Source organism: Heterocephalus glaber, unplaced genomic scaffold (assembly GCF_053883595.1).
Source record: "Heterocephalus glaber isolate CG9 unplaced genomic scaffold, H.glaber_assembly_v1.0 deba00001781, whole genome shotgun sequence".
NCBI classification, from domain to species: Eukaryota; Metazoa; Chordata; class Mammalia; order Rodentia; family Bathyergidae; genus Heterocephalus; species Heterocephalus glaber.
Window position 1 is genome coordinate 5,669,722 of NW_028258467.1, and position 27,253 is coordinate 5,696,974.

At 49.6% G+C, this 27,253-nt stretch overlaps 2 protein-coding genes across 9 annotated transcripts in view; one reads left to right on the forward strand and one right to left on the reverse strand.

Annotated features, from left to right (window-relative positions):
• Positions 1–1,778: 1,778 nt before the first annotated feature.
• On the forward strand, positions 1,779–14,441 carry Nudt16l1 (nudix hydrolase 16 like 1). Its single transcript, XM_013065608.3, is given in 4 exon segments — positions 1,779–2,019; positions 2,096–2,178; positions 2,180–2,348; positions 2,830–14,441. Coding segments are annotated over 4 exon segments (585 nt in total). The 5' UTR covers positions 1,779–1,827; the 3' UTR covers positions 2,971–14,441.
• Positions 4,236–27,253, reverse strand: part of Anks3 (ankyrin repeat and sterile alpha motif domain containing 3) — a 36,009-nt gene continuing 12,991 nt past the window's right edge. For 3 of the 8 annotated variants that reach the window (XM_013065607.3, XM_087202700.1, XM_087202702.1), the window contains exons 7-17: positions 11,804–11,962; positions 10,658–10,795; positions 10,142–10,248; positions 9,654–9,830; positions 8,032–8,156; positions 6,533–6,674; positions 6,018–6,190; positions 5,614–5,699; positions 5,047–5,130; positions 4,714–4,802; positions 4,236–4,602 (exon numbers count right to left, since the gene is read on the reverse strand). In XM_013065607.3, the coding sequence (XP_012921061.2) occupies positions 4,726–4,802; positions 5,047–5,130; positions 5,614–5,699; positions 6,018–6,190; positions 6,533–6,674; positions 8,032–8,156; positions 9,654–9,830; positions 10,142–10,248; positions 10,658–10,795; positions 11,804–11,962 (1,268 nt within the window). In that variant the 3' untranslated portion in view covers positions 4,236–4,602; positions 4,714–4,725. Of the gene's footprint in view, positions 4,603–4,713; positions 5,131–5,540; positions 5,700–6,017; positions 6,191–6,532; positions 6,675–8,031; positions 8,157–9,653; positions 9,831–10,141; positions 10,249–10,657; positions 10,796–11,803; positions 11,963–27,253 lie in introns of those variants that run through there. The other 5 variants (XR_002389333.2, XR_002389334.2, XR_002389335.2 and 2 more) reach the window with 3 other exon arrangements.

Genomic DNA, 27,253 nt, shown 5'->3' on the forward strand with positions numbered 1-27,253 from the left:
TTTGTTGAGACAGGGTCTCGCTGTATATTCCAGTGTGGCTTTGAACTTGTGGCAGCTCTCCTACCTGAGCCTCCTGAGTGCTGAGATCACAGATGTGCCCCACTACACCTGGCTTTAATCAGTTTTTTAAGGCGAGGAGCAACACCCTGTGGCTGTGCTGTAGGGATGGACTGGAGCAGCAGGTTGGCTTGTACCAAGATGGTGTGTTTGGAGGCTGGAACCCCTGCCCACCCACCCCCAGCAGGGGCTGTGCAGTGCACTAGGTTACTCACCACCGCACTAGGTTACTCACCACCACACTGGGCCCACAGCTCCCTGGCAAACAGCTGAAGCTGCCTCCCTGGTCCCTTTCTGACTGCAATCCTTAAGATCAGAGGAAACCAGTGTTCTGGGCCCTTGCCTGCTCCTGGGAATGCTTGTTTTCCACTGCCCTGCAGCTGCTCTGGGACACCTGGGCCTCACGCAGCCCCAGTGTGGGTGTAATGTGAGGAGTGAGCCAGATTGGATTCCTTCCTCACTCGAGCAACAGTCCCAGCCCCTTGGCTAATGTCTGGTATTGGGGAGGGGTGGGGGTCAGGAACCTTTTCCCCCTTGTGACCTAGGCTCATGAGGTGCTGAATGCCCTGTCCCCTTCAGACATAGTCACATCCTTGGAACCTGGACTTCCCTCTGCAGCTGCCCCTTGTGAGCCCTGATTGATTGGCCACAGCAGGGGAGAAGCTCCTTGTCTGGGTCCTGAGTTTCCAGCAGATCTTGCCATTGCTCTCCCACTTCTCACCCATTCAGCCTTGCTGAGGGCAGTATTACTTCCTGTGCTACTCGCTCGGGTAGGCCTGACTGCTCGGCTCCTCCGCGGCTATGGGCCCAGCCCTGGGCACCCAGCCTACTAGTGCAGATGAGGGCTCCTCAGCAAAGCCATGCGCCTTGTGGGGGAAGAAAGCAGCCCTTGGGCCCTGCTGGTAGTGAGGTGAGCCTGGTGAGACCCCATCCTTCTCCTTTGAACCGCTTTTTTCCAATGCTTTTGAGGCCCGAGGACTTATCCAGCAGCCACACAGGCTAAGTACTAAAGGCCCTTCTTCCCTGTAGAATCCAGCAGCTTTCTGTTGTGGATACTGGGTGGGAGAGGGGTCCTGCCTCTGTCACTAACTGCTGGGTGCCTTTGACAAAGCCTGGAGAACACTTGGGTTACAGTAGGTTGGCAAGTCTCCAGCCCCCAGTTTAAGTCACTGAGACACCTTGCCAGCCACCCCAATCTACCAGGGCTGGCATGCGCTCAGACACCAGGGGCTAGGGGATGGGGGTGGGAGCTCTGGCGCGTCCTGCTGTCCCAGGGCAGGCGGAGCCTCCCAGGACGGGAGAGTTGTCAGGGGAGGCATTGCCCTGAAGTCCCAGCTCAGGAGCGAGCTCTGGATCTAGAGGCTAAGTCGAGTGGCCGCCCAGAGGGCGCCATCACGTGTGGACGGACTCGCACAAGCAGGGTAGCGACCCAGGGAGAAATCCGTATCCTGAAGGTGAGGAGACTGTTGGGATTGCCAGCTGTACTCTTGCTTGCCTAGATCACTCCCGGCCGCAAGGCTCGCGCCCCGCCGGGGCGGAACCTACTCGCCCCGTTGCACTTCGGGAGATGTATGCTTGAAGGGTTTGGGCAGGGGCGGGGCCTACTTTGAGCACTACCTACTCCACCTCTCAGCAAGGTGTTAGGCTACCCCTTGGGCCAGTCCTGGGACGAGTCAGCGATTGGTGGTGGGTGGGTGGGCGGGCGGGCGGGCGTGCGTGCGTGGCTACCCGCACTCGAATTGGCGGAGCGCGCCGAGGGCGGGGCCACGCATGCACCTAGACGGCGGGGCGGGGTGTGTCGATGTCCAACATGTCGGCTGCGCGGTTCCGGAGCTGAAGCGGATCAGCCGGGAAGAGGCGATGCGTCTGGGGCCAAGCTGGAGCCACTCGTGCCACGCCATGCTGTACGCCGCCAACCCCGGGCAGCTCTTCAGGCGCATCCCCTTGCGCTTCTCGCTGCTGGTGAGGCCGCGGGGGGGGGGTGCAGGCAGGGCGCCGCACAGTCTCTTGCGGTCCGTGACCCACGCTCCTCTTGCAGATGCAGATACGCTTCGACGGGCTGCTGGGCTTCCCCGGGGGCTTCGTGGACTGGCGCTTCTGGTCGCTGGAGGACGGACTGAACCGAGCTGGGCCTGGGCCGCCTGCGTCTCACCGAGGCCGACTATCTGAGCTCACACCTGACAGAGGGCCCGCACCGCGAAGTGGCGCATCTGTACGCTCAGCAGCTGACGCTGGAGCAACTGCATGCGGTGGAGATCAGCGCGGTGCACTCGTGGGACCACGGCTTGGAGGTGGAGCCCCCGCCCCCGCCCCAGGATTTGGCTCTGGCCTCGCGGAAGGCACCAATGGGTAACATCCTCCCCAGGGTACCCTGGTCTGGTGGGGTGGGACTGGGGCTCCCCAGGGCTGTGTTCCATCCGCCTGGCCTCCTTTGCCAATCCTGGGAATGGGGCGTGGGGAGTGGGATCAGTGTGAGGATGGGACCGGGGAGATGGGAAACTGATGAAAGGGAGTCCAAAATCTCTGATTCGCCACTTTCTCAGTCTGGAAGGGTTTGGAGACTCAGGGAGCATGGGTGTGGGCGGGAGGAGCAGCATCTGAGGCTTTCTGGTGGACAGGGAGAGGGTGAGGTGTGCATGGGATTAAGCCTAGAAATTTGCTTGCATTGACCTTGGCAAGATTGGTTGTTCTTCCTCTGCTGCTAGGCTCCTCCTGCCAGGGCTCTCTGCTTCTGTGAGGGCCTGGCCTCAACTCTGGTCTCCTGCCCTGCAGGTGCCGGGCCTTGTTCGTGTTCCTCTCTACACCCAAAAGGATCGAGTCGGAGGCTTTCCCAACTTCCTGAGCAACGCGTTTGTCAGCACCGCCAAGTGCCACCTCCTGTTTGCCCTCATGGTGCTCAATATAATGCCCTAGGAGAAGCTGGGTGAGGCATTGGCCTCAGCCACAGAAAAGCAGAAGGTGGCCCTGGAGAAGATGCGCCCTCCTTCCTCCTGAGGTGATCTCTGTGGAAGCTGGCTGCCACCCTCCCCTACCTGGCTCTGTGCTCAGGGCCCCTGGAATTCCCAGGGAGTATCTGCACCCCTTTGGTGAGTGCATGGCATGAGTGGGCAGCTGCTTATCTCCACTGTCCGAAGCAATCCCTGGGACCCAGCTCCCATCTCAGGTTTCTAGTGGGTGGCCTGGGCCTACTTTTTCAGGCTCAGACCTGCCCCTTGGAGCTTCATTGTGGCCTAGTGGGGCCCCCAGCTCGCAGCACAGCTCTGGGGCCATTCAGGAAAGTTAGTTCTGGCGGAGGTGGCCTTTGTCCTGGTGGACTTGTTCCTGCCTCCTTTTCCGAGTCAGCCCCAGGGCCTGGAGGAGAGCCAGTTTTGGGTAGAGTATTGTACCGTTAATTCTGGTTTTCACTGGATTCAGTGCTTTTAACTTTTCTTTTTCATGGTGTGAACTTTGGTGGGGCTTTAAAGTGGCTTCACTCTCCGTGGCTTGGTTGCTGACTGTGTGTGTGTGTGCGTGCGTGTGTGTTGAAAGTCAATAAAGTTGCTCCTCTTCTGCTAGGTGTTCACTTCTGGACCGAGGCCCAGCACTAGCTTTAGGAGATGCCTCTCCAGCCCTCTTACCTTAGAGCTCATGCTTCTCTTTTTTTTTTTTTTTTTTTTTTGGCTCATGCTTCTCTTGAATGTGGAGACCAGGTCCAGTGGGGGCTGAGTCCCCAGGCATCTGTCCCCTTTGTCTTCCAGTGCTCTGCCAGCCACCAGCCTAGCTTGTCCTGAGCATCAGGCTCCCTTTCCTGATCTGGTGGCTCCAGCTGTACTGGGGGGAGCCTGCCTCTATTCTCAGCAGTAGTCTTTGGGTGGCTCCTGGGCATGGTCTAGAAGCACAGTTTTAAAGAGTGCAGAGGGACAACAGCAGAGCCGCTGTGGGATAGGAAGTCCACCACTGAAATCCACCTCTGGAAAGACTTCCAGTTACATGGTTGGAAAACTATATTGTAAGGAAGGTGGTATTGCCAGCTTCCACCTGACAGCTCAGGCAGAGGGCCAGGGCAGGAGGTGGTGCTGTGTGGGCCAAGCAACCAGGCTATCCACCCAACACCCTTTGTCACTGAGCTAGGGTCTTGGCACGGCTTTCCCCTTCCTATGGCCTGCTGGCATGTTGTGCCACACATCATAGGGCCAGAATTGCTGATGTTAAATTTTATTTTCTAAAACAAATGGCACATTTTTTAAGTGGTGGTCCTCACCTGTAAGGTCAAACTTAAGTGTGCTACCTGTATTTAGGGACACACATACTCTCCCCATGCCTTGTCTGGTCTGGGTCAGACATTCCATAAGCTTGGGGTCTTAACCATCAGGCCCACATCTGTTCCACTGCTGGCGTTACTGCCCTGGCAGGGGCCACAGGCCGCGTCTTGCCTCTGTGCAGGCTGCTCCCTGGGGCCGATCCTTAGCCCCATCTGAGGCTTGGGCTGTGGCAGCTGCCTGCTCACTGCCCTCTTGTCTTCCTGGCATATAGATTCAGGGTGGATCGATCACCCAACGTCAGATTCTGTAAAAGACAAGGTCCTGGTGAGAAGGGAGAATAAGACTGAGGAGGGTCAAGGGAACCCACCCTGCATATGCAGCTGCCCAAGCAGGCCCCAGGCTGGCGGACACTCACCGTTCCTCCTGGCTAGGGCTCCCGCCACTTCTTCCCATTTAGCACCTGCAGCTTCTCCAGGCTCTGGGTCACTGAGCACAGTGCTTGACCTGGGGACACAGAGGGACAGTGTTCTATGGCAAGGCTGGACAGCAGCAAGAAAAGAGGGGGGTATGAGGCACTAGGAATGGATGACCTTAAACCTCTTGTCAGGCTTAGGCTGGGGCCTGCCCCACAGTGGTCATGACTCCAGCCACAGGCCACCCTTGCAGCAAAAAGGACTCAAACCTGCTTTCCTAGAGCGGTGTCCCTGCTGCCCCAGCCTGGGGCCTTGCCGCCCTCCCAGAGACTCACCCATCTCGCGGACTTGGTCTTCCAGGACTACAGAAAGCTCCAGGAGGCTCATGGCCTGCAGTGCTGCATGCCAGCTTTTGGAGTCTGTGGGACAGAAGGTGGGGTTGGCCTGGGTGTGTCCGCACAGGCCCTGCCTCTTGTCCTGAGCCCTGGGGCCAGGTGATCCCCCCTGCCCAACTATGGGTGTACGAGTGACCTCCAAGGGCCAAGGTAGGGGTCCTGTGTCGCACTCCTCCCCAGCTGGAGTCTGAGGTTAGAAAGACCTGTGACAGTGTGTCTTCTCCCTCACATGCAGCCAAAGCACTGACTGCCAACCAGGCTCAGACCCAGGAGAGTGAGGCTCCCTGGGCCCCAACTGGAGGGCAATTGCTGGAGGTCTCAGCATGGCCTTTATGGCATGGTGGCCATGCCTCCCACCACCAGGGTTCAGTGTGCCTTCTCTCTCAGGTGAGGGAGTTTGGTTCCCTGGGTACCTTGCTGGGACACTGGCGAGGGTGGGGTGACGGTCACAAAGACAACCAGATGAAGTCCTCTACCCCTACAGAACTAGGCTGCGGCTGTCCTTACCTTCTGGGAGTAGTGCTGGGCTCAAGGCAGCTGTGCTGGGAGACTGGTCCTGCCTCATTCGGGTGGACAGCTCAATTTGACAGGCTCTGCCAGACAGAAGACCAAGTGCTGGTGAGGCAAAGACCGTGCTGCCAAGCCCCTCAACCAGAACCCCCAAGGGCAAAGGACACTGGCCCTGTCCCCACAGCTGGCCTCCATGGTCCTGACAAGCATCCTAGGAAGCTTTGCGGGTGAATAGGAGAGAAACCCATACTGACCCCACAGGCCTCTGCTGCTGGGTCTGCCCTGAGTGAAAAGGTAGGGGGCACTGAAGGGACTCTGGGCCTAAGAAGCAGGAGCATCGATGGCTGGTGCCAGGCACAGTGAAAGCTAGCACTCCTGCAGTGTAGCCCCCCAGAGCTCACCGGAGCTGCTCCAAGATGAGGGCAGCATCCTGGGCCAGGGCCCAGGTCTCTTGCAATTGGGTGTGCACGTCCTTGCGGGCTCCATCCTGCTCCAGCAGGCAGCTCTCCACCACAGCCCGAAGCTCCTGCTCCTGAGACACCTGGCCACGCATGGCCTCCACCTCCTCACAGCGCTGCACGGGGAGGGACCAGGCTGGTTGTGGGCTGAGGCCCTGGTGGCTTGGGCTAAGTCTTCCCCACAGGGGCCTTGAGTCTGCTACTCTGTCCCTGACCCTGTCTCTCCCATGCCCATCTTTCTCAGAGCCTGCCACTGGTGGGCTTCCTCGGCTCCATCCCATAGCCCCAGTTACTCTCTGGCCCTTGCCTTCAATGGCTCCAATGTCCTCCCCCCACCCCACCCCCTCCAGTGAGGCAGTGCCCACCTGTGTCTCTGGGAGCTTCCCTTATTGGCTCCAGGTGTCTTCCCCCCATTCCCTGCCACTGGGGCCCTCCGCATGCTCCCTGCTCCCACTTGCTTTGTGCAGCTGGATGGCAAGTTCCTGCATCTCCGCCTCCAGCCGGTCAGCATAGGCCAGCTCCAGGGCATCACTGGGGGGACGGGCACCACTATGCCACCGTGCAATGGCTGAGGTCATCTTCCTTTTGGGCCCAAACAATCTGAGGGCACAATCAGAGAAGGAGTGCATCAGGCCACATACATGGAGCCTCCACAGCTCACCCAGCCACCCTTGTCCTCTAGGAAACTCCCATCTATGAGAAGGATAGCTGGGATCCTCAGGCAGAAGACCAAAGACTGCCAAAAGCCTGCCCTGCTATTCCACTCCCCTGCCACTTGCTCTAGGCTGTGGACAGCCAGGTCTGCTGACACAGAAGGTCCTCAAAGGGAAACCACCCACAGGGGATTCTCGGAAGCTCGCTGGGAACTATTTCCCACCTTCAAAACTGCACTTAAGAGAAATGTGGATCTTGGCACTCGAGTCTACTGAAGGCTTGGAGGGTAAGTACCATTAGTTTAGGTTAAGTTCAGCTCTCAGCCAGGCATGGTGGCACACAAATGTAATCCCAGCTACTTGGGAGCCTGAGGCAGGAGGGTGATGAGTTTGAAGCCAGCCTGTGCAACTTAAGGAGACCCTGTCTCAAAATTAAAAGGGACTGGATGTGTTACTCAGTAGCAGAGTGATTGGTTGGCATGTGTGAGGCCTTGGATTCCATCCCCAGTAGCACAAATATAGAAGATTAGACTAATTCAAAGCCAGAAATAAGCGGGCAGAAGACTGAATCCGCAAATTTGAAGACAACAAAAACTTGAGTCTGAGGAACAAAAGAAAAAAAGACTGAAGAAAAATGCACAGAACATGGAAAATCCATCAACCAAGAACCCTTAATCTAGTTAAATCGTCCTTCCAAAGTGAGGGAGAATCCAGACATTCTCAGACAGGCAAAAGCCCATGGAGTTTATGACCCCAGACCTGCCCTCCAAGAAGTGCTCACAGGAGTTCTGAAGGGAGAGGAAAGCATCCAGGCAGCAACTGGAGCCACATGAGGAAATAGCTACATGCAGTGCACTTCGAGGCATTACCGTACTCACAAGGAATCAGGATTAGAGGCACAGACTGACTATGCATTCAGGACGAAAGGCTTCAATTACTTGGATTTTATGTGAAAACATAAAACACATGCTCTTGAGAGCTTGGATATAAATTAATACCACTAAATACTATAAATTATGTTACAAAAGTATTCTAGTACCTGTAGTAAAACTGATAATTATCATTTGTAGAATGTTTATGTTCTAATCATGAATAAAAGTAATAAAATCGTACATATAAACCACCAAAAAATAAACTGGCAGAAACATCCAAGGGCCTTGAATTGTGATAGTGTCAGCCAGGCCATCATGGGCCCCTCTGTCCTTTTTAGCAAGACAGCCCAAGAAAGGTTCCACATAGCCAGGACAGCCCTTGCTACCTGCTGGGATGAGTGCTGCAAAGCAGGACATGGAGTGAGCACTCACGTGATGCCAATTTCCTTCAGGTCACTCTCCGTGAGGGTCAGGAAGATGCGGAGGTCCACGTCCTGCTCCTCAAACACCTGCAGGTACTTTAGACACCCAATTTGCTCCAGCAGTGTGGCAAGGTCCTGAAGGGTAATAACAAGCAGGAGCAGGAGCACCACAGGACGAGAGGTGTGGGATGTCAAACAGGTTTTTCTGAAGTTGTGAGCCCCACAGATGCCCTAAGCTCAGCTCCAAGACAAGGACTTGTCTGTGGGAGGAGGTCCCACATTGCCCCTGTGCGCTCAGTGCTGTAGGCAGAGCAAGGAGCCTAGATCTGCAGCACATGCTCTTGGACATGCGTGATCCTTCTTGTGGATGCTTGGTGCTATGAGGGATGTCAGGAAGTTGTTAATCTTGTGATGAGTCACTTTTCTCTATGGTTCTTTTCAGTTCCCTTTAGCTGATGGTTTGATTTCCACGTCTACACGTGTATCTCCTTGGATTTATGCAGCTGGTGTTCGCAGTACACTGCATGTGCAGACCGTGCCTCTTACTTTTGGGGATAATGGGCAGCTGCTCAGTGGCACACCACTCCATAAGCCTGATGGTGTGGCACAGCTTTCTTTGTTTTTCTTCATTCTTCTGTTTCTCAGATAGCAGCCATCTGCCAGTCTGTGTCAGATTTCCTCACTCTTTTGCCTGCTTTTGAGCTCATCTAGTGAAACTTTCATTTTAGTTGTACTTTTCAACTCCGGAGTTTCTATTTTTTGCAAGTTTTTTGTTGCTTTGAATGTAGGAAAACATTTTAAAAGCTTGTTACGCCACTACTTTTTTAAATTTTTTATTTGTTTATTTATTTGGTACTGGGGATCGAACTCCGGTCCTTGCGCTCCGCACAGCATGTGGTGAAACCACTGAGCTAAATCCCCGGCCCAACCACTACTTTTTTTTAAAGGAACCACCTTAAGATCACCACCACCATAAATTCCAATCAACATGTGTTTGAGGAGTCAAGTGCAGCACCTACTCATAGAGCAGGGGGCTGCAGGTGGAAGCCAGAGTCCACAGGCTTAGTGAATAGCCTAACTGCTCCTTTAACAAGTCAGTGGCAAATGCTTACACCTTAACACTTATGCCCATACAGATCAGGAGAACTTAACACACACATGTTCATATATATGAGACTGCTGAGCTGCTGAGTCACACCTGTGATTCTAAGGTGCTCAGCCAGGGTGACCCCCATGAGGAAGGAAGCTGCCTTGGCTTTGGTTACGTGTGTGCTACGTGCCTTCACAGGGTCTCTACTTCACAAGCATCTTGTCACCAATTGGAAGCAGCTCTGAAATCATTCCTGTTTTTCTCCTCCCTAAACTTGTGGAGGCCAAATCCAATATGGACAATGAAGGGACAGACGGCTGCTTTCCATAGGGAGGGACAGAATACCAACACTGTAGCTGTGCCCCTGACCATCAGGAATCATCTCTGAGCCCAAGTAGGTTTTGGGATTACTTGGCAAAAAGTCATTACCATGCTATTCTCTCAAAGCCCCTCTCTGGCACATATGCACAGAAAATGCCCCTCAAATTTCTGAGGCACCATCTTTCTAAGAATGTAACCACCAGCTTCACAAAGGGGCTTACCTGGGGTCCAGAATAGGGGGACAGCTCCGTGTGGAGGACAGATCCTGGGGAACAGGCTGTCCCTGAAGTTGTGGTGCTTGGAGGCCACTGGGTATCATTGTTGCTGTGACGACTCTTGGTCTTCATGTAACTTTTGGTTTGTTTGCGAACGGAGCTTTTGCGGGCATGATCTGAGTCCTGCATAGGAGGCATGTGTTGGGAGCAACTTGGTAGTCGCAGCCTACATGGCAGTGGCCAAACCTGCTTCCAGCCTCATGCCTCTAGCTTTGCCATCTGTCCTTGTGCTGTCTTTTAGAGTCGGTGGGATTTGAAAGCCCTTTATGAAACCCCCTTTGCCACCCAGAGGCCTCCCTGGTGACTCTCTCATAGCCTGTGCCACCTGAGCTCAGGCAGTGTTCCAAGAGAGCGGGGCTTATCCCAAATCTATCAGGTGTCGCCCAGACACCAAGGGAGGGGATGCCAATGGGAAATCCAGGGAGAGACTTCACCTCATTGCTCTCCAAGGAGGCTTCGCTGCTGAGCCCCTGGGCCTTTGCCAGGCCCTCGCTGCTGCTGCTCCATACGGCCCCAAAGCTGGCACAGAAAGCAGGCTCCTCTGGTAACAGGGAAGACAGGATACCTGACCACCAGCCTCACTCAAGTGGATGGGGGGGTTATTCCCCAGAGCCCTGTGCAGTCAGCTGCCTCTCAGTAGCCAAGCCCTGCTACTGATTCCATGCTGACTTCCTGTCCCACCCCACACAGGCTGGCTAGGTGTGGTGGGTGGCTGCCAAAGTGAGTACCCCCCCCCCCCCGCATGCCTAGGATGGCAGCTGTGCAGGCTGAAAAGGGCCTGCTAGCAAGGAGCTGAGCCCTGGATTTGCAGTGGCTTCCCAGCCTACATGGGGACTGGACCAGATGCTTCCCCTCACCTGCCCCATGGCAGACTCTGGTTTTCCTCACAAGAACTGGGGCCTTCTAGACCTCTCATTCTCTCAGGGAGCCTGGCAGGAGGTGGGGCGTACCCCGGCTGCTGCTGCTGCTGCTCTCCACATCTTGCTCATTGATGGGGGAGGTAACATCCCGGTAGCAGAGGCCCTCGCCTTCCAGGGGGTTCTCATCACTGCTGGTGAAGGTCACATAATCCCGTGGAGGCACCTGTTCTGTGTACAGAATGGGGCATATGAACCCCCAAGAACACGAATGTGACCATCCCCTCTGAAGGCTTTTTAGGGTGAGAGGGTACATGGCCCAGGCAGGCAGGGAGCCTGGTGGCTGCCACCTCATCTGTTTGTACAGTAAGCTGCTCTAGGCTGGAAGAGCCTGGTGGAGCAGTGCTCAGGGCAAGCCTGGCCACCTCAGGACACTGGCTGCTGCTTACTCAAAGGCAGAAGGACAGTGGCATGCTGGGCTACAGACTCCTGAGCCAGTGGAAAACCACACACATGTATGACCGTGTACACACCCACACACACACATCTGCCAGATCTCCTTTTTAAACCTGGGCATTTAGAGGTGATCAGTCCTTATTGTGTCAAGCCCAGCCAAAAGATCTGGCTGATCAAGAATGAAAAAAAGGCCCTGGGCTAAAAATGAACATCAATTAAAAAATTATGTAATCCTTAATGAAAAAACAAGTGGATTTGAGAGTGGCAGTACACACCTGTAATTCTAGCACTCTTGGAAGCTGAGACAGGAGGACTGCTAATTTGAGTCCAGCCTGGGCAATTTAGCAAATTCTAAAAAAGAGCATGGGGGTTGGGGATTGCTGAGGATGTAGCTCAGTGCAAAGACTCTGGGCTCACTCCCCTGTAGTTTTTTTTTTTAAAAAGAGGGTACCCTGACACATGCCTGTTATTCCAACATTTGAGAAACAGGAGAATCCCTTGAGACCAGGAGTTCAAAGCCAGCCCAGGCAGCACAGTGACCCCATCTCAAATCTAGCACTTCCGGATGAGAGGGCACAGGTAGAGCCCAGGAACAGCCTTCACACAGGCACATTGTGTGGCAAATGAGATCTGAGTCTAGCTTCATTTCTGTGGAGCCTTGCTGTTGTCCCACTGCAGCCTGAGGCTCAGGGACCCACGTTTCAGGGCAAGAGAGTGGTTCTGCTCTCAAGACAAGCTCTTGAGGTATGATGCAGAGAGCCCACAGGAGTGTGGCATGCTCACCATAATGAGGCTGTGGGGTCTGGCCTCCAAGACCGATGGCTGTGATCCTGGCCAAGGCTCGCGGCCCCTCATGGATGCTGAGGCCCTTCTTCCGACAAGGCCTCTGCCTCTGAGCAGCAGGGTAGGACTCGTCTGAAGAGCTCAGATCTTCATATTTTTCTGCAAGCCAAACACCAAAATTAAGGTGGTCTGTTCAGTGATGGACTGATTTACTAATCCTTATAATAACTGGAAAAAAGAACGGGTATTCTTAAATTAACAAGTATGTTCCCCAGGACTTGACTTGTGAGAAGGCCACAATTGGCAGTCCACTGCTCAGGGTACAGAAACTGAAAAGTCAGTTAGAATGAAGGATTTAAATGCTTATTCCTCTTTGGGTTTCTAAACATTTTTGTAATAATCCTGTACTGTTGTTGTTTTTTTGTTTCTTTTTGGTACCAGGGATCAAACTTGGGACCTTGCACTTTCAAGGCAGGTGCCGGAACCACTGAGCTAAATCCCTGGCTGTATTGTTTATAATCATGCAAATTTTGTTGTAAATTGGAGGAATGACTGTGCCAATTTTCATGAAATATGGTAATATTAGTCACAACTTGGCGAAGCCCAACCGACCTCCATTGCTGCTTGACAAAGTTCCAGCTGGGGGAAAGAAAGGGTGGAACACATCGTACCCTCATGTTTTATTTTTTCTTGCCATAATGTTTATAATTGTTACTCTGATCACAGGAGTCACTGTGTTTGTGACTAACAACAAACTCTCCATGAGGCAAATTGGCAATGATATATTAAAATCTGATCTGGCTCACAAGTCCCAAATTCCAGTTTCTCTTAGTTCTATTGCCACATCCACTTCTAAAGAAACCTCTCCTAAAACCCCCTCTGTTTCCCCCACTACTATGACTCCCCCTCTTATTGCTGACATTCTTTTTACTAAAGGGGTCTTATGAAGAGATTGAAAGGACAGACTTTAGCTGTAAGAAATAGTGGAAAATGGGAAAAAGAAAGAACGTTAAGACAGGTAAATGCATTAAGGAGGGAAGTTACTCAATATTTCTCAAAGTGCTGTAAATATCTCCTGCTCATGGACTATGAACCCAAATGACATTTAGTTAAGATGAACAGAGGTATAGAAAAATAGAGAGCTAATAGCAAACTATATTAACCATTGTGCAGTCTCTCAAGGGCCAGCTGACGACCACAAGTTTGACATTTAATTAATTAAATCTTGCTTGTACCCCCACTGATATAGAGATTTTGATTACGTTACCTTCTGTTCTGCTTAGGTGTGGGTAAATAAGGGGACAATTGTAATTTTTAAAATGTATTCATGATGTTCAATGAAATGAATCAGCTTAGAAAAAATATACTCTGTTTAGCAAAAAATAACCTTTACTTCAATAGAAATTGCTACGGCAACCTAAAATGTAAACATGTTCCACCCAATGCCTCCTAGCTATTGCTTAAAGATATAAAAATAAATCAGACCCTGAGACTTATCAGAGGGAACCTGAACAATGCTTGAGAAGGTTCTTTTCTCATCGCCGGCGCAGGACATCTCCCCTTCCTACCCTACATCGACATCGACTGCAGCTGGTCTGCGGCAACAACTGCTTAAGCAATTGTGTATTTTCAACCTGAATGACTTCTTGGGAGCTGAACTCCACAGGCTTGCTGTGTTCATAAAGTACTTCAAATCCCTACACTAGTTCAGCTTGAAGAGCTCAACACACCCACAGCTTTTACCATTTAGTAGCTTTTCAAATTGTCATAACTGGTTGTAAACTATAAGGCAAAATTCAGGGATTTATTTGTACAAGACTCCATCTGATTCTACTTTTTTTTTTGGTACCGGGGATCAAACTTGGATCCTTGTGCTTGCAAGGCAGGTGGTGTGACCCCTGAGCTAAATCCCCAGCCCCTTGATTCTACTTTTAATAGACAAGGAGGGATATAAAGGAGGGCTAGGGGAAATCTTTTGTGTTGGTAAATGGGGCGTGGACATACAGGACCACCCCACTCTCGGAGCAGGAAGGGAGCTGACTATCTGGCCCCAGGTGGTGGCCTGGCTGGCTCACATGTGGCCTCACAGCACAGCCCAGCAACTGCTGTGGAGCCAGAGTGACTCCATTTTGGAGCTGTCTCCTTTGTTCTCTCAGAGTGACTCCATTTTGGGGCTGTCTCCTTTGTTCTCTCAAATTTGTGCCTATCCACTCAAAATTCCTAAGTTTATTACCCAGCCATCTGTGTCCTCAGGAAGGACATTCCGGACACACTACCTATAAGGTAAACAGTTAATGGCTAACTGCCCACAAAAGATAGATGTGACCATTAGTCAGTGGATCTGCTAACCATCAGCTTATGACAGTCCACCACTAACCTTTGCCCCCTTCTCCCTTGCAAAAATCTATACGTAACCCCCTTAACCCCCCCTAAGCCTAACCAATCAAAACCCTACACTTCATATGTATTTAGTATTAACCAATCACCTGGCTACTAACAACCAAAGCTTGTTGTATTCTCAATAAAAACCCTGCTAGTTAGGGACTCAGGGCTCTCAATCTCGATCCGCTGCGTCGGTGACAATTGAGAGTCCCTGCTTAAGCTTGAATAAACGACCCTCGTGTGCTTACATCGGAAACGGTCTCCTGGTGGTCTTTGGGACATCGCGATCTGGGCACAACATTTGGGGGCTCGTCCGGGATCCCAAGACCTTCAGGACTCCCGTGCCGGAGGGTCAGCGCCGGCTGGTGAGTGTTTTGTGTTTCTTTTTGTGCGTTTAAAAAAAAGTCTGGGCCTATTATCTGGGAAGGTCGGCAGACGGTCTAGGCGGACGCGCTACAAGGGCCGCCGACCCGGAGTCCTGGAAGACGTTCCGGATTCCGCTGGTGGGGACGGAGTGCCCCAAGAGTACGAGTCAGTGAGACTCCTGGAGGGACGGTGCGGGTCGCTCCCGCGGCACGGCAGGAGGCCGTCGTCCCATTTGCATTGCCTCCGATCAGGCGGAGGACGATTTTGTCTCTCGTGTTTTTCTGTTGTGTTTGTCTGTGTGTTGTACTGACTTGGACTGAGACGATGGGACAGACTGTGACTACCCCCTTTCCCTCATGAAAGATCATTTCAAGGAAGTTAGGGAGAGCGCTCGTAACCTAAGTTTAAAAATTAAAAAGGCTAAGTTCATCACCCTCTGTAGCTCGGAGTGGCCCACCCTTGGGGTAGGATGGCCCCCCGAGGGAACTTTTGATTTGCAGATTATTCGCAGAGTTCGTAAAGCCATCCTCCCCCCCATCAGATACCCTACATCGCCGTTTGGGAATTTCTGATTTCTAACCCGCCCCCATGGGTTAAGCTCTTTTTGCCTTCACAGCAGCAGCAACCGGAGTTAATCCTGACGGCCAATGAAAAGGCTCCTAAAAAGCGCGCGGATGAAAAACAAACCAAAACCAAGCCAACCGCGCCACTTTACCCTGTCCTCCAGGGAGGGACCGAAGAAGATCTTATATTTCCTCCCCCCTATTCCCTCCCCTTTCTTCCGCCACAGCAGGCTGGAGGAGGTGACCCAGTCCCAGCCGGGGCTAGGGAGCCCGCCCCGGGCGCCGCCGACAACCGTGATGGTCCCGCCCAAAATACTCGTCACCGGCGCGCCGCCTCGCCGGCAGGACCGGCAGACTCAACTGTCTGCCCGCTGCGAGCAATAGGGCCCCCTGATGAACATGAAAACCAGCCTCATCATTACTGGCCCTTTGCTACCAGCGATCTTTATAACTGGCGCCGACAACACGCCAATTTTTCTGATAACCCTAGAGATTTGATTAACCTGTTAAAAACCGTTTTGTTTACCCATCAGCCCACTTGGGATGACTGTCAACAGCTTCTGCAGGTCCTGTTCATCACTGAGGAACGAGAGAGGATCCAGAATGAGGCCAGGAAATTGGTTCCTGGTGACAATGGTCAACCCACCACCAATGCTGACACTATCAACACTTCTTTTCCTCTGTCCCGACCCAACTGGGACTTCAACACGGCAGAAGGTAAGGAGAGGCTTTGGGTCTATCGCCAGGCTCTATTAAAAGGTCTGAAAGCAGCAGCGAGGAAGCCTACAAATTTGGCTAAGGTAGGGGATGTACAACAAAAGTTAGATGAAAGCCCTGCTGCTTTCCTAGAAAAAAATTCAGGAAGCTTTTCATAGGTACACTCCTATGGACCCAGAAGCAATTGAGACAAAGGCAGCTGTAATAATACATTTTGTCAACCAGGCGGCGCCAGACATTAAGAAAAAGTTACAAAAAGTAGATAGGTTAGGAAAAAAGAGTATTCAGGACTTAGTGGCAGTGGCAGAGAAAGTGTATAACAATAGAGAAACCGCAGAGGAAAAACGAAAAAAAGCTGATGACCGCCAGACCCGAGACTTAGCTCGGATCCTTCTGGCTGCCACTGCGGGAGAACAGAAGGAACGTGAACGTAGACTAAAAAAGATTGTGGTGGAAGGAAAAAACAAAGAGAGACGCAGAGAGCGCCCCCAGTTGGAGAAAAATCAATGTGCTCATTGCAAAGAGTATGGACACTGGGCCAGAGACTGTCCCAAAAAGAAACAACAGGAAGGACGCCCCAAGGCCCCTATCCTGGCTATGGATAAATTAAATGATTGGGGGGACGGGGTTCGGCACCCCTCCCTGAGCCCAGGGTAACCCTAAAAGTGGAGGGGAGACCTATCGAGTTCCTAGTGGATACAGGGGCTCAACATTCGGTCCTACTTAAACCATGTGGCCATGTTTCTGATAAGACCTCCTGGGTTCAAGGAGCTACAGGCATGAAAAAGTATTCATGGACAACCCAAAAAACAGTAGACTTGGGAGTGGGCCAAGTAACCCACTCATTTATGATTATACCAGACTGCCCCTACCCCTTATTGGGAAGAGACTTACTGACTAAATTAGGGGCTCAAATTCATTTCCAACCCGGGGGCACAAAAGTCCTTAATCAAGAGGGAAGGCCCATTCACGTACTAACCATAAACCTAGAAGATAAATATCTGCTACATCAGAAGAGGGCCCCTCCTGATCCTGATATGGAACAATGGCTCTCCATGTTCCCACAAGCATGGGCGGAAACTGGAGGCATGGGGCTAGCTATACACAGGACACCGGTGTTTATAGAAATAAAACCTGGAGCAGATCCGGTACGAGTTCGCCAATATCCTATGCCCCTGGAGGCCCAGAAAGGAATAACTCCACACATCAAGAGGTTGCTTGCTCAGGGGATTCTCAGACCTTGCCAATCGGCCTGGAACACCCCCTTGTTGCCAGTACGAAAACCTCATTCTAATGACTATCGGCCAGTGCAGGACCTCCGGGAGGTAAACAAGAGGGTTATGGACATCCACCCCACAGTGCCTAATCCATACACCCTATTGAGTTCTCTTCCCCCGAGCCATCGCTGGTACACAGTCTTAGATCTCAAAGATGCTTTTTTTAGCCTTCCACTGGCACCTAAAAGCCAACACATCTTTGCGTTTAAATGGAGTGATCCGGAGCAAGGCATCAACGGACAGCTGACGTGGACCCGATTACCTCAAGGATTCAAAAACTCTCCCACCATCTTTGACGAGGCCCTACATGAAGACCTGGGTGAGTTTTGCCTCCAGAACCCCCAACTAACTCTGTTACAATATGTAGATGACCTTCTTGTGGCAGCTGAGACACAAGAAGACTGCTTAAATGGAACCAAGAGACTCTTGATGGTCATAGGAGAGCTGGGGTATCGGGTGTCCGCTAAAAAGGCCCAGATCTGCAAACCCGAGGTAAGCTACCTGGGGTACGTGCTTAGAGAAGGGCAGAGATGGCTGTCGGATGCTAGAAAAGAGACAGTTCTTAAGATACCCACACCAGATTCCCCTCGAAAAGTCAGAGAATTCTTGGGATAGGCGGGCTTCTGCCGCCTATGGATACCGGGGTTCACAGAGCTCACAAGGCCCCTTTACGAGACAACCAAAGACAATCAGGCTTTTCAATGGACAGAAAAGCTACAAAAATCTTTCGATCAAATTAAAACAGCCTTGCTGACGGCACCAGCCTTGGGCTTGCCCGATATTACTAAGCCATTCCACCTTTACATTGATAAAAACAAAAGAGTCGCTAAGGGCGTCCTGGTCCAGCATCTAGGGCCATGGCGCCGCCCAGTGGCGTACTTATCAAAAAGACTTGATCCAGTTGCGTCAGGATGGCCCCCGTGCCTAAGAATGATTACAGCAGTAGCTCTAATGGTCAAAGACGCTGACAAGTTGACATTAGGCCAAGAACTATGCGTGACCACCCCTCACGCCATTGAGGGAGTCCTAAAACAGCCTCCGGATCGATGGCTCAGTAATGCTCGCCTGACCCACTACCAGAGCTTACTCCTAAATCCAACCCGAGTTGTCTTTCAGGCCCCGGCTGCTTTAAACCCAGCCACACTGTTGCCAGACCCGAACTTAGAGGCTCCGCTTCACGACTACACAGACATCCTGGCCCAGGTACACGGAATTCGAGCAGATCTGAGTGACCAACCATGGCCAGATGCAGAAAACACCTGGTACACTGATGGGAGCAGCTTTGTTCTTGAGGGCCACAGGTATGCTGGGGCAGCTGTGGTGACAGAAACTGAGGTCATTTGGGCAGAACCATTGCCCACCGGGACCTCAGCACAACGGGCAGAGCTCGTAGCCCTGACCAAGACATTGACTTTAGGACGGGGCCAAAAGTTAAATATATACACAGATAGCCGGTATGCCTTTGCCACTGCACACGTCCATGGGGCCATCTACAAAGAAAGGAGACTCCTGACAGCTGAAGAAAAGACTATTAAAAACAAAGAGGAGATCCTTGCCCTCTTAACAGCCCTCTGGCTACCTAAAAAATTAGCCATTATCCATTGCCCAGGACACCAAAAAGGCGACACTCCAATTGCCAGAGGAAATAATTTAGCTGACCAGACAGCCCGAAAAATAGCCTTAAAGATTAATCTGACACTGGCCACTCAGCTGCCCGATCCGGAAAGTGCAGCCCTACCAGAAAAACCCCAGTACACTGAAAAGGACTTAAATTGGATAAAACAATTACCTATGCCCCAGTGCCTCAACGGGTGATAGAAATCTTCTGATTGTAAAGTCATCCTGCCTAAAACACTGGGAGAACAAGTTCTCTCCAAGATACACCGGACCACCCACATGGACACTCGGAAAATGCAAGATCTCCTGAGACATGCTGAAATTAAGATCCGTGATGCTAATTCTACAATTGAACATATTGTTGCTACCTGCAAAGCCTGTCAATTGACAAATGCCACCCACAATAGGGCCAACCCAGGAAATAGGCTGAGGGGAAGCCGACCTGGAGCCTATTGGGAATTGGACTTCACCAAGGTAAAACCTAAAAAGTACGGTTATAAATACTTGTTAGTTTTCGTAGATACTTTTTCAGGATGGATAGAAGCGTTTCCTACCAAACACGAGACAGCGCAGAGTGTGACTAAAAAGCTGCTAAAAGACATCCTGCCAAGGTACGGTTTTCCAGTAATGCTAAGATCAGATAATGGACCCGCCTTCATTTCCAAGGTGAGTCAAACCCTAGCACAGGTGTTGAAAACAGATTGGAAATTACATTGTACATACAGACCCCAAAGCTCAGGACAGGTAGAAAGGATAAATAGAACCTTAAAAGAGACCTTAACTAAATTAACCTTAGAGACTGGCGGTGACTGGGTGACTCTCCTTCCCTTCGTCCTTTATAGGGTGCGCAATTCACCCTATAAAATGGGGTTGACCCCCTTTGAAATCATGTTTGAAATTCCCCCTCCCATTATCCCCAACCTTCACTCAAATGTACTTGTTGAATTTGATGACCAAAAGTTGTTACTTTCTTTAAAAAGCCTCCAAAGTGTACATGAGGATATCTGGCCTAAATTAAAAGCCTTATATCAAACTGGACCGCCTCCCGAGCCCCATCGCTATCGACCAGGAGACTGAGTCTTCGTCCGGAGACACCGACAAAAGGACCTTGAGCCCCGTTAAAAAGGACCCTATGACACAGTCCTGACCACGCCCACCACTCTCAAGGTCGACGGGATTGCCTCGTGGGTGCACTACACCCACGTTCGCCTTGCAGATCCTCACGCTGTCCTAGAGGACTTCGTTCCATCATGACAGGTGTCCAAAGACCAAGACAATCCCCTCAAACTCAAGCTGCGTCGTCGACGGTCATGATTGTGATAACTATACTTTTGACACCGATTTTAAGAGGACAGAACCCACATGCTCCCCTAAATTTAACCTGGATGATCATCAATACCGCCACAGGTGACATTATTAACAGCTCGTCCAAAGTGAGCCCACCATTAACCTGGTGGCCTGCTCTAGAGTTTGATCTCTGTCGGCTAGCCACTGGCAGCTGGGATATCGGACACTGGAGCCTAGAGTCACGGGGAAGGCCTGAATGTGGGGAAACAAAAAAGGGGTGTACCCTCCCCCCGGTCGATTCACAAACACCGGGTTACAACCATGTAATTCGCAGGGCAATATTACGAGACACCCCCTTCTACAGGGAGGACTCTGCGTTGCCTTAGGTAAAAAATGTTGCTTCTATGTAGATCATTCAGGAGTGGTCAAAGAGTCCATGGCTAAAGTTAGGGAGGGCATCGCCAAACGTAAACGAGAAAGAGAACAATCTCAAACCTGGTTCGAATCTTGGTTTAATTCTTCCCCTTGGCTCACCACCCTAATTTCTACCCTGTTGGGCCCCTTGCTTATCGTGTTGCTACTATTAACCTTTGGACCTTGCATACTTAATAGACTAGTTTCGTTCATTAAAAAGCGAATTAACGCTGTTCAGTTAATGGTACTCAGGTCCCAATACCAGCCAATACCTATTGATTTGACAGAATTAACCCCCAGAGGCCCATGATTGGCCCTCTATAGCACCATGAGAAGGGGGGAATGTGGAGCCAGAGTGACTCCATTTTGGAGCTGTCTCCTTTGTTCTCTCAGAGTGACTCCATTTTGGGGCTGTCTCCTTTGTTCTCTCAAATTTGTGCCTATCCACTCAAAATTCCTAAGTTTATTACCCAGCCATCTGTGTCCTCAGGAAGGACATTCCGGACACACTACCTATAAGGTAAACAGTTAATGGCTAACTGCCCACAAAAGATAGATGTGACCATTAGTCAGTGGATCTGCTAACCATCAGCTTATGACAGTCCACCACTAACCTTTGCCCCCTTCTCCCTTGCAAAAATCTATACGTAACCCCCTTAACCCCCCCTAAGCCTAACCAATCAAAACCCTACACTTCATATGTATTTAGTATTAACCAATCACCTGGCTACTAACAACCAAAGCTTGTTGTATTCTCAATAAAAACCCTGCTAGTTAGGGACTCAGGGCTCTCAATCTCGATCCGCTGCGTCGGTGACAATTGAGAGTCCCTGCTTAAGTTTGAATAAACGACCCTCGTGTGCTTACATCGGAAACGGTCTCCTGGTGGTCTTTGGGACATCGCGATCTGGGCACAACACTGCCAGGCAGCCACAAGTGAGCTGGGGACCCCCAGAGGTCTTGGCTCTGTCCAAGCAGAAGATGCAGGAAGTTATAGAAACAAAGGTACAGAGGAGGAGGTGAGCGAGGTAAAGGTGGCTGCCTTTACATGTCCTCCGTGTGCTTTCAAATAAACACGCAAAGCCAGGGCTGCTCCCCTGCCACTGAGGGAGAACCTAGGCTGAGGAGCATCCAGTGTGACACAGAAGGACACAGCTAGTATTACAAGTCACAGTTCACAATGAGCCTCTAAGTAGTTTGAGTGTCACCAAAAAAGATACCAACTACATTTAAGTATCAGAAACTACAGTACATGCAAGGAAAAAAGAAGCATGAATAGGTGATTTGATGGAAAAAGATTCAGAAGTCCTTTGTAATCAAGTAAATTTACAGATATGTACAGAGTTTTACACTCAGATAATAGAGAATACAATTTCTTTTCAGGGACATATGAGCATTTAAACTACAGATAATTAGATGACAAGGACAAGGCAAATAATCCAGAAGAACTATAAATACCCTGATTAGGGCCAGGGATTTAGCTCAGCAGTTCCACCACCTGCCTTGAAGGCGCAAGGACCCAAGTTAGATCCCCACATCAACAAAACAAAGTGTTGTTTGTTTTGTAAATACCCTGATTAGATAAAGCAGAATAAAATTGAACAGAATAAAAGGAGAAATCGATCATAACTCTTAAAGGCTCTTCTGCTGGATGTGGTAGCACATACCTGTAATACCAGCATTTGGGAAGCTGAGGCAGGAAGATCACTATGGGTTCAGGGATGAACTACATAGCGAGACCCTATTTCAAAAAACAAAAAAGCCCTCCCACCTAGAAATCTGAAAGAAAACCAAGCTGGGTGTGGTGTCGCACACCTGTGCTACCAGCACTCAAGGAGGCTGAGGCAGGATAGTAAATTTAAGCCCAGCCTGGGCAACTCAGCAAGACCATGTCTCAAATTTTTAAAAACTACAATTAAAATAAAGGACCTGGAATATAGCTCAGTGTGAAAATACTGGGTTCAATCTGTAGGACTGCATAACTCTGTAATCATAAAACTCCCCTAGCCCCAACTGTGATTGAATGTGAGTAAATAGATAAAGATGCTTCTTAGTTCCAGGACACTAGATAAGATCCATATCAGCCATAATTATCCAACTCTTTGTTCGGACACCACTATCTATAGAACAATCTACAAAGCATCTGCTGACTATCAGTACATGTCAGGCTAATTAACATGCAAATGTAAGACCACTAACCTTTGTTCCCTCTTCTGTAAATTTCGCCTGTTAACTTCCCTGCAACCCCCTATAAAAAGAGCCTCGGACTGGGCTGATCACCTCTCTAAACTACTTTGCTTTGGGAGTGCCAAACTAAGGTCAGTTTCTGGCCAGACTAAGGTCTGTGTCACTTTCCAACTTGTCCGGTGTGTTCCTTCCCTGGGTGTTCTTCGCTGCAGTCAGCTCCTTGGAGCATTTGGCAAGGCCTTTGGTCTTACATTCTGGAGGTACCGCTAGGATCCCGTGCTCCACTCCAGCTCCTTGGAGCATTTGGTAAGGCCCTTGATCTTACATTCTGGAGGCACCGCTGGGATCCTCGGGTGTGCTCCACTCCAGCTCCTTGGAGCATTTGGTAAGGCCCTTGGTCTTACATTCTGGAGGCACCGCTGGGATCCCCGGGTGTGCTCCACTCCTCCAGCTCCTTGGAGCATTTGGTAAGGCCCTTGGCCTTACATTCTGGAGGCACCGCTGGGATACCTGGGTGTGTGCTTCACTATAGTAAGCTCCTCAGAGCCTTTGGTAAGGACAGCGGTCGTACAAATCTCCAGTACAGGTTTAAAAAAAAAAAGGCACTGAACTTCAATTGAACTACTCTCGGATAAAAAGGAAAATATAAAGTGCAGAATTTCTGAAAAAGAGTAACAAAAGCACTACATATCAGAATTCCTGGGATACATTTAAAGCTGCAATTAGCAAAAAAACACAGCCTTAAACATATCGATAAAAGACAAACAATAAAATGAAAATAAATTCCCAAGTCAGAAAAATAGGAAAAAAAAACCCCAATGTAAACCAAGGAAAAGTAAATTAATGAGGCACACAACTGAAAATCATCATGCTATGATTTTTGTTTTTTTCACTAAGTAGACAAAGCATTATCTAATTTTAAGACAAAAAAGACATCAAACACAAATATATAAAGAACCATTATAACAGAAGGAAGATTTTTTATTTTTTCTTATGGGTTTGTCTTGCTTTTGCAGTGCTAAGGACTGAACCCAGGACCATTTCCCTGGTCCTTTTTTAAAATTCTGAGACAGGGTCTCTTTAAATTGCCCAATTAAGCTTGAGCTCCTCCTGCCTCAGCCTCCCAGAGTGTTAAGATTACATGTGGCACCACCCCTGGCCCAGATGGGATTTTTTTTTTTGGTACCAGGGATCAAACTCAGGACCTTCGCTTTCGAGGCAGGCGGCATCACCACTGAGCTAAATCCCTGGCCCAACAAAGGCTATTTTGAAGACCTCTACAAATAAGTCCGAAATCCTAGAGGAAATGATTTCTTAGGAAAATACAGTTTACAAAAATTGAGCTTAGTAAAAGCAGAAAAGTTAGACCAATTCTGTAGGATGAATACAAAGACTTATCAAGGCACAATCTCATAAAAAGCTGAAGCCCAGGTGGAGTCATGGAGGAGTTCTATCAAACCTAAGACCAGGTGGCACCAACGTTGCACTTACTGTCCTAGAGCACAGACAAGGAAGGAAAGCTTCCAAATTCTTTTTTTTTTTTGGTACTGGGGATCGAACTTGGGACCCTGTGCTTGCGAGGTAGGCAGCGGAACCACTGAGCTAAATCCCCGGCCCATCTTCCAAATTCTTTTTATGAAATGAGTATAATATCAACACCTATACCTGGTAAAGACAGAACAAAAAAGAAAACCACAGAACAGTACCATTTGTGAATGAATGTCCACGTAAAAATATTTAAAAAAATGTTAATAGAATCCAAAACACATTAAGGAAATAATTTACCAAGTGAGATTTATGCCAAATATGTGAGGTTAGTTCATTACTAGGAAATTCATCAATATATGAAGAGAGCTAGAGAAAATTCATTAACATCTCCAAAAATGTAGAAAACGTCCTGGAAGAAATTCAACAGCAGGGCTGGGGATGTAGCTCAGTGGTAAAACAGTTGCCTTGCATGTATGAGGCTCTGGGTTTGATCCCCAGTACTGGAAGGATTGGCTATTCCTATTAAAGAGCCTGAAAGAATATAGAAACTGTCAGAGACTTTCTTAATATGATAAAAAATAATGTAAAGACCTAAATGACAGCCTTTTACTCAACCCAGCATTTCCACTTGGATCAGCACCAAGCTAAGGACATACACTATTTCCATCGTGTTTGACACTGCACCAGAGATGTTAGCAACTAAACAAGGAAGTAAGGCATAAAAGTCAGAAGTAGTGAGTCATCTTGACTTGCAGATTATACGTGGTACACCGGGGAAGTTCTAGAGAATAATGAAATTACCTAAAACAATAAAGATTTCAGCAAGGCCAGGTGTGGTACTGCACGCCTATAATCCCAGCACTCGGGAGGCAGAAGCAGGAGGATCACTGAGAGTTCCAGTGTGGGACTGCATAACTTTGTAATCAGAAAACTCCCCTAGCCCCAATTGTGATTGAATGTGAGTAAATAGATAAAGATGCTTGTTAGTTCCGGGACACTAGATAAGATCTGTATCAGCCATAAGGTCCCAAAGTAAATTATTCAACTCTTTGTTCCAAAGCACACCGCTATCTATAGAACAATCTACAAAACATCTGCTGACCATCAGTACACCTCAGGCTAATTAACATACAAATGTAAGACCACTAACCTTTGTTCCCTCTTCTGTAAATTTCGCCTATTAACTTCCCTGCAACCCCCTATAAAAAGAGCCTCTGGGCTGATTGCCTCTCTAAGCTACTTTGCTTTGGGAGTGCCGTCTGGCCAGACTAAGGTCTGTTTCACTTTCCAACTTGTCCGGTGTGTTCCTTCCCGGGTGTGGGTGTTCTTCGCTGCAGTCAGTTCCTCGGAGCATTTGGTAAGACCCTTGGTCTTACATTTTGGAGGCACTGCTGGGATCCCTGGGTGTGCTTCACTACAGTCAGCTCCTCGGAGCGTTTGGTAAGGCCAGCGGTCTTACACCAGGGTAGCCTAGGCTACATAGTGAGTTCAGGGCCAGCCTGAACTACAAAGTGAGACCCTGTCTCAAAAAACAAACAAACAAAAAAAGAATTCAGCAAGAACAGAGTATGGCATTACTATACAGAAATCAACTGCCTTCATACTCACTGATAATAAACAAAGAATATAATGGTAAAGCAGGCATGGTGACACACACTTCCAATCCCAGCTACCTGGGAGGCTGAGGCAGGAGGATCCCAAGTTGAAGCCCAGTCTGAGCAACTTAGTAAGAGCCAGTGTCAAGAATAAAGTAAATTTAAGCTGGGCATCATGGTGCACACCTGTAATTCCAGCACTCTGGGAGGCTGAGTCAGGAGGATCTCAAGTTCCAGTACATCTTGGACAACAGGGAGACCTTGTCTCAAAATAAAAAATATAAAAAAGGGGCTGGAGATGATAGGTCTCCCACCACCTCAGCAGCTATTATGTATAGTTGCTGCCCTCTTCCTATGGTGCCTTGCCCCTTCCCCTGTGTGACATCATGCCAAGATGGTTGCTCCCACCAAAGAACAAACCCTTCTTCCCAGCATGCCCCTGGTCCCACCTAGAGAGTAACCTAATACTCGCTCACCTCCTACCACCTAGTGACATCACCGGCTCCTCCATTCCCTAGTCACTACCTCAGTCAACCCCGCCTCAGCCCCTACAAACCCCACCCCAGTCTCTATAAAAGACTCTCCCTGCCCCAGCCATATTGCTTTTGTCTCTCCTTTGTTCAGAGACAGCCCGGCAGATCTATTCCCCTAATAAAGGCTTGTTGTGGCCTGGTCTGGTCTTGGTCTTCGGCCCTTTTACCTGACAGGAGATATATAGCTCAGTGCAAAGGCCCTGGGTGCAAGCCCCAGTATTGCGGAAAAAAAAAAAAAAAAAAAAACATTTTTAAGAGGGGTGGCGATGTATATCAGTGGCAGAGTGCTCAGTGAGGTCCTGAGTTCAACCCTCAGGTACAAGTAAAAGGAAAAATATATATATAACATAGAGAAAACCTCATTTACAAGAGCAACAAAGATGATCAAATACTTCATAATAAACAAGTTACAAGCAAAAGGTATATGAGGAAAAATGTAACTTTCCTGCAAATCCCAAAAGTACATTGGAACAAAAACACTTCTGTCACTCTGGGATGGGACCACCCAGCAACTGAGGACAACAAATTTATGCATTTACTACACTCTCAATAAACACGCCAACACTATTCTGTTTTTTTTGGTTTTTTTTGTTTTGGCACTGGGGATTGAATTCAGGAGCTTGTGCTTGCGAGGCAGGCAGCGGCACCACTGAGCTAAACCCCCGGCTCCCAACATTCTATTCTTAAGGAGCTAGACAAGTTGATCTCAAGTTCATAAAGAAAATGAAACAAGCAACCATGGGGGAAATACTGAAAATTGTGAGGGTATCAGCACTACTCAGAAATAAAATCTTCAACAACAAGCTTTGGATCAGTGCGGTTTTGATGCACAGAGACACCAACAGAGTGCAGGAAAGGAGCCAAGTGAAATGGGAAAAGAGCCAGTGTACAAGAAAGACGTACCTCAGTCCCAGGTCAAAGATGTACTTTTACATAGACGATGCTGGGACACATGTGTAACCATTTGGAAAAAGATAAAATTGGATCCATACCTCACATCACATTTGAAAAAAAGCACATCAGC